The 7,392-nt window shown below is 41.2% G+C and overlaps 1 protein-coding gene across 1 annotated transcript; it reads left to right on the top strand.

Moving 5' to 3' along the window:
* Positions 1 to 1,491: 1,491 nt before the first annotated feature.
* LOC123741795 (NLR family CARD domain-containing protein 3-like) lies at positions 1,492 to 7,107 on the top strand (the record flags this gene model as incomplete). The annotated part of the gene is made up of 6 exons (XM_045716004.1): positions 1,492 to 1,711; positions 2,103 to 3,867; positions 4,132 to 4,305; positions 5,652 to 5,825; positions 6,102 to 6,148; positions 6,554 to 7,107. Coding segments are annotated over 6 exons (2,910 nt in total), but the record flags the coding sequence as incomplete, so codon positions are not given.
* Between the last annotated feature and the right edge of the window lie 285 nt (positions 7,108 to 7,392).

Genomic DNA, 7,392 nt, shown 5'->3' with positions numbered 1-7,392 from the left:
TGAGTCTCTCTGGGGAGAGAGAGGAGGGGGGCCCTGCCTCTAAAATGCATCTCTCTGGGGGACATGACACCAAAGCTAAGAGGTGAGATAACAATATTATGAATAATTTATTAAGTTTATTTCCTAAATAAATAGCTATCTTAAGGTGAATGCACTTAATGTAAATCTCTCTGGATAAGAGCATCTGCTAAATCAGGGGTTCTCAATCCGGGGTCTGCGGAGGTACTGCAGGGGTTCTGCAGGAAGCGTGGGGAGTGGTGGTGTATCCAGGGAGAAAACTAAACTAATATTCTGAAATGTCATTGTGGTCTTATGTTCCCATCTATTGGAATTATTTAGCAACTGCAGTAGTGCTGAAAAAATGTGTTATTCCTTACTAAAGTAGTAATTACTAAGAATTACTAGTTAATTTTATCACTTACAATCATAAAATAACAACTTATACCATAACAAACAATTAAACTGACATAAACCAAAATCACTATATATGTAGTTATTTAGTTAATTACCAAATTGAGCCGGTCGGTCACATTTGAGAGTGAGGGAGATTTAGAGCATTTTGCATAAAAAAAACATGATTTTTGTCTCTCTGAAATGAAACCATCAAGTGATAGATTTTAAACAAATCCTTGTCTGTGAGAGATGTAATAATTAATACATAATTTCTTTAAACAATAAAAGCTCATTTCTGTAAAGTGATATGTTGCGTTTTGGAACTCTTCTTATGTTTCCCCATCTGAGATCAGAGTAGATGAGAGATGTAATGTTCGTCTCTGTTGTGTTGAAGACCAATCAAGCAGGAGAGACCAGCCTCCCCTGTTCCCAGCTGTGTGTCCATGAAGAGTGACAAGTCTATGAATCTACCTATAGAGTTTAGAGAGGGATACTTTTCTACTGAACAAAGGTAAGAAGAACTCATGGGTCATGGTCAGTGAGTTAAACAACACTGTCTCTAGTCATTTCTCCTCTCCCATTTTCACATTTCTTTTGGTTGTTTTCATAATCCATAGGCTAATCCTTTAGTCCATTTTCATAGTCCTAAAATAATGTTAAACAAACACAACATTCCCTTCGTGTGTGTGTGTGTGTGTGTGTGTGTGTGTGTGTGTGTGTGTGTGTGTGTGTGTGTGTGTGTGTGTGTGTGTGTGTGTGTGTGTGTGTGTGTGTGTGTGTGTGTGTGTGTGTGTGTGTGTGTGTGTGTGTGTGTGTGTGTGTGTGTGTGTTGTACTCCCTGGATGAGGAGATGTAATCTCATGTTTTGTCCACAGAAACCAACAGGAGAGATCAGAGTCAGAGATTCTCAGTGGTCAGTCTTCCCAGAGTCATCAAACAGACCTGGACTCTATATTCAGTGTATGTGATCCTGTTATGAACATTTGTTTTTGTTTACCTCAAGTAAAGTTGATCTGTCAATTATTCATTATTGTGTTAATGACAAAGCATTTCTTCTCTTGCTTAACTTATTTACATGATTTATTTTAGTTGCTTGAAGAGAAAATGATGACATTTGTGAAGAACGAGCTGAAGATGTTCAAGAAGATTCTTAGTCCAGAACTCCCAGAAGGCTTTGAGAGTCAGAAGCAGGATGAGGAAGTGGTGGATGCTGAAGATGAGAAGCAGGAGAGCAGTGCCAGAGAGGGGGTTCTGAAGATCACACTGCACGTCCTGAGGAAAATGAACCAGAAGGAGCTTGCTGACACACTGGAGAACTGTAAGATCTGTCTGCATCATGTTGAATGCTGTTTTATAACATTTAAAAGCTGTAGCTAAAGTACAGCTAAAGTAGCTGTGTAACTCAATGATATTGTAGCAGCCTTAACACAACACCTAGTGACCTTATCAAGTAGCAGAAGGGATGTGTTGTGGTGATTAATTTAGAGAGAGAGAGAGAGAGAGACAACATTAATAATACCATCAATAATACCAATAATTACATTATCAGTCACACCAGTCTGTAATGCATTATGAAAACATTTACACATTTATACAGTCAGTTAAGAGAAAAAAATATTATAATTTAAAACTTTATAACAGTCCTTCAATACAGTCGGCATTAAAACTAGACGTAACAATAAGAATCTCTGTGTTATTTCTAGATTCAGATGAGCTTGCTGTGATTTGCCAACGTGAACTCAAATCTAATCTAAAGAAGAAGTTTCAATGTGTATTTGAGGGGATCGCTAAACAAGGAAACCCAACACTTCTCAATAAGATCTACACAGAGCTCTACATCACAGAGGGTGGAACAGGAGAGGTCAATAATGAACATGAGCTGAGACAGATTGAGACAACAACCAGGAAACAAGCAAGACCAGAGACTGCAATCAAATGTAACGACATCTTCAAACCCTTAACTGGACAAGACAAACTTATCAGAACTGTGCTGACAAAGGGAGTCGCTGGCATTGGAAAAACAGTCTCTGTGCAGAAGTTCATTCTGGACTGGGCTGAAGGAAAAGCAAATCAGGATGTCCAATTTGTATTTTCATTCCCTTTCCGGGAGCTGAATTTGATGAAAGGGGACAAACACACTTTCATTGAACTTCTTAATCACTTCTCAATGGAAACCAAACAATCAGGAATCTCCATCTACAACAAGTACAAAGTTCTGTTCATCTTTGATGGTCTGGATGAGTGCCGACTGCCCCTAGACTTCCAGAAGAACAAGATCTGTTGGGACGTCACAGAGACAACCTCAGTGGATGTTCTGCTGACAAATCTCATCAAGGGAAATCTGCTTCCCTCTGCTCTCCTCTGGATAACTACCCGACCTGCAGCAGCCAATAGGATCCCTTCAGAGTGTGTTGACCAGGTGACAGAGGTACGAGGGTTCAACGACCCACAGAAGGAGGAGTACATCAGGAAGAGATTCAGGGATGAGGACCTGGCCAGCAGAATCATCTCACACATAAAGACATCAAGGAGCCTCCACATCATGTGCCACATTCCAGTCTTCTGTTGGATTTCTGCAACAGTCCTCGAACACATGCTGAAACATAAGAGAGAAGAGATGCCCAAGACTCTGACTGAGATGTACACACACCTTGTGGTATTTCATACCAAACAGAAGAATGAAAAGTATCTTGGGAAAGAAGAGACAGATCCACACTGGAATAAAGAGAGCATTCTGTCACTGGGAAAACTGGCTTTTCAACAGCTTGTGAACGGCAATCTGATTTTCTATGAAGAAGACCTGAAGGAGGCTGGCATTGATGTCAATGAAGCCTCAGTGTACTCAGGATTGTGCACACAGCTCTTTAAAGAGGAATGTGGGCTGTACCAAGACAAGGTGTACTGCTTCGTGCATCTGAGCATTCAGGAGTTTCTGGCTGCTGTATATGTGTTCCTCTCATTCATCAACAACAATGAGAATCTAATGGACAAACCGAAAACAAAAGACGAACCTGAAGTTACTTTCTACACGAGTGCTGTGGATAAAGCCTTACGAAGTGAGACAGGAAACCTGGACCTTTTCCTCCGCTTCCTTCTGGGCCTCTCACTGGAGTCCAATCAGAAGCACTTACGAGGTCTACTGACAAAGACAAGAATCAGCTCACAGAGCCATGAAGAGACAGTCAAGTACATCAAAGAGAAGATCAGGGAGAATCCCTCTCCAGAGAGGAGCATCAATCTGTTCCACTGTCTGAATGAACTGAATGACCATTCTCTAGTGGAGGAGATCCAAAGCTACCTGAGCTCAGGAAGTCTCTCAAAACCCAACCTGTCACCTGCACAGTGGTCAGCTCTGGTCTTTGTGTTGCTGACTTCAGAAAAGGAGCTGGATGTGTTTGACCTGAAGAAATACTCCAGATCAGAGGAAGGTCTTCTGAGGCTGCTGCCAGTGGTCAAAGCCTCCAGAGCTGTTCTGTGAGTAAATAAAATGCCATATAAGAAGTAATCATCAGGAAGAAATATTATATGTATTACAATATGTATATAATATTATATTGCATAACATATTGAATCAGATATTCAATCTAGTATAACAATATGACCATACAATTCCAGGAGACGGAAGGTAAATCTATATGTTGTTTGAGAATATGAACCATATGCATCTACCGTTGTCCTTCTACTCTACTGGTGTTAAATAAACAGTGTGTTTGTGAAGTCATGATGATCTCTTTGCAGGCTGTCAGGCTGTCTAGTCACAGAGGAAGGCTGTGCTCCTCTGGTCTCAGCTCTGAAGTCAAACCCCTCACACCTGAGAGAGCTGGACCTGAGTAACAATGACCTGAAGGATTCAGGAGTGGAGCTGCTCTCTGCTGGACTGGGGAATCCCCACTGTAAACTGGAGACTCTGAGGTCAGTATTCCTGTAGTTGGTCAACAAGTGATAACTGTTCACCAGATCCACATGTGTTCACCAGGCACACAGTATAGTCCACACCATATGTGTTTGGACAGTGAATGTTTCTGAACACCTCTACATTCATGTGGATGCTACTATTAATATGAATAATCAGGAATGAATTGTGAATAATGAGGAATGAGCCTCTGTTATTAGTAATGGTGAGAGGTTAGCATGTTTTGTTGTAGCCTCTGTTATTGGTAATGGTGAGAGGTTAGCATGTTTTGTTGTAGCCTCTGTTATTGGTAATGGTGAGAGGTTAGCATGTTTTGTTGTAGCCTCTGTTATTGGTAATGGTGAGAGGTTAGCATGTTTTGTTGTAGCCTCTGTTATTGGTAATGGTGAGAGGTTAGCATGTTTTGTTGTAGCCTCTGTTATTGGTAATGGTGAGAGGTTAGCATGTTTTGTTGTAGCCTCTGTTATTGGTAATGGTGAGAGGTTAGCATGTTTTGTTGTAGCCTCTGTTATTGGTAATGGTGAGAGGTTAGCATGTTTTGTTGTAGCCTCTGTTATTGGTAATGGTGAGAGGTTAGCATGTTTTGTTGTAGCCTCTGTTATTGGTAATGGTGAGAGGTTAGCATGTTTTGTTGTAGCCTCTGTTATTGGTAATGGTGAGAGGTTAGCATGTTTTGTTGTAGCCTCTAACTTTCTCACTCATTATTATTCATGATTCATTCATGATTTGTATCAATCATGTTATCATCAGGATTCATGTAGTAGTGTTTAGAAACATGTTATCTACTCACTTAGACAGAAGATTAATCCAGTCATCATCCACCATTTTATTATTGGGCAAAACAAACTGCAAATGCAACCAACTAGTTTACAACCAAACACTAATCTTTTGACTATTTTAATACACTATAAATGAATTGGTCAGAATACTTATGACTTCTTCAAATGGGTGGACTAGACACATAAAGTGCTTTCATTTTTCTAAATGGTGAAACAGATATGTATGAAAATATCCTCATATAAAAGGTGACCCACATTTAAAATGTTATCTTCACTGTCAAAATAGATATGGTGTGGACTGTATACTCAATACAATCTATATCTGATACCTCACTGTCTGTCTTTTGACTGATACTGCTTTTAAACTGGTCTGGTCAGTCTACTCAAATATTTGTACTATACATGTTTCTATCTGCAGGCAATACTTTGATCATTTGTAATTTATAATATGATACATTAATTTAAGAATAGATATGGAAGGTTTCATATGTTGAAAAAATATACTGCTACTATTTTCACCACCAAAGAATAGCAGTGTGGTTTTAATATGATTTGACTCTTTGCAGGCTGTCAGGCTGTCTAGTCACAGAGGAAGGCTGTGCTTCTCTGGCCTCAGCTCTGAGGTCAAACCCCTCACACCTGAGAGAGCTGGACCTGAGCTACAATCACCCAGGAGACTCAGGAGTCAGACTGCTCTCTGCTGGACTGGAGGATCCACACTGCAGACTGGAGAAACTCAAGTATGTAGAGGATTTATGTCAATGTTCATATCAGACATGTTTGACTTTTCAGGCTAGTTAAGACAAACATTCTGAACTCCACTTGGACAAAGTTGTGTGTGTGTGTGTGTGTGTGTGTGTGTGTGTGTGTGTGTGTGTGTGTGTGTGTGTGTGTGTGTGTGTGTGTGTGTGTGTGTGTGTGTGTGTGTGTGTGTGTGTGTGTGTGTGTGTGTGTGTGTGTGTGTGAGTTCAGGTGTATCCCTCAATGACTGTCTGTTTTTCTGCTTACCGCTACAGTGTGGAACATGGTGGACAGAACAGAATGAAACCTGGACTTAGAAAATGTGAGTGTTGACTGCTGTGAAGAATATGACTAAGAATAAGTCTTAATTCAAGTTAAGTCAAAGACCACCATCATTACTGACTTGGTCATATTGAATATCAGCTGTAGTTCTACAGAAGCACAAATCAGGGACACCAACGTTTACAAAGAGTTGATATGACAGTGTGTGTGTGTGTGTGTGTGTGTGTGTGTGTGTGTGTGTGTGTGTGTGTGTAATTATTGTGAATAACTGTGTTTTATATTACCATACAGTATAACATATGATCACTCAACAAGTCTCAAGTTACCTTAACTTCTCCTTTTGATACCTAGAAACATCTACATTAAATGAATTAGTGAAAAGTGAGTTAACATTCTAATGTGAATGATGATGATTTCTAATATTGTGTCTGGTTTCATCCATCAGATGTCTGTGATCTCACACTCGACCCAAACACAGTAGACAGACGCCTCTCTCTGTCTGAGGAGAACAGAAAGGTGACATGGAGGAGAGAGGAGCAGCCGTATCCTGATCACCCAGAGAGATTTGTGGGATGTAGACAGGTGCTGTGTAGAGAGGGTCTGACTGGGCGCTGTTACTGGGAGGTAGAGTGGAGTGGGAGAGGGGCTGGTATAGGAGTGACATATAAAGGAATCAGCAGGAGAGGAGTGTTTGAGGACTGTTGTCTTGGATTCAATGACAAGTCCTGGTGTCTGTTCTGCTCTGACAACAGATACTCTGCCAGGCATAATAATCATCCCACTACCATAGACGTCCCCTCCTCCAGCTCCCACAGAGTAGGAGTGTATCTGGACTGGTCAGCCGGCACTCTGTCCTTCTATAGAGCCTCCTCTGACACACTGACCCACCTGATCACATTCACCTCCACATTCACTGAGCCCCTCTATCCAGGATTTAGGGTTCATTATGTTGGCTCTTCAGTGTCCCTGAAATAATAACTGGACACACACACACACACACACACACACACACACACACACACACACACACACACACACACACACACACACACACACACACACACACACACACACACACACACGCACACACACACACACACACACACACACTGGACACACACACACTGACACACACACACACTGGACACACACACAAACACACACACACACACACACACACACACACACACACACTGGACACACACACACACACTGGACACACACACACACACTGGACACACACACATCGAACACACACACACACACATCGAACACACACACACA

The sequence above is a fragment of the Salmo salar genome, chromosome ssa03 (assembly GCF_905237065.1).
Source record: "Salmo salar chromosome ssa03, Ssal_v3.1, whole genome shotgun sequence".
NCBI lineage: Eukaryota > Metazoa > Chordata > Actinopteri > Salmoniformes > Salmonidae > Salmo > Salmo salar.
The sequence above is the reverse complement of the archived record's forward strand: the minus strand, read 5'-3'. Positions and strand labels throughout refer to the sequence as shown.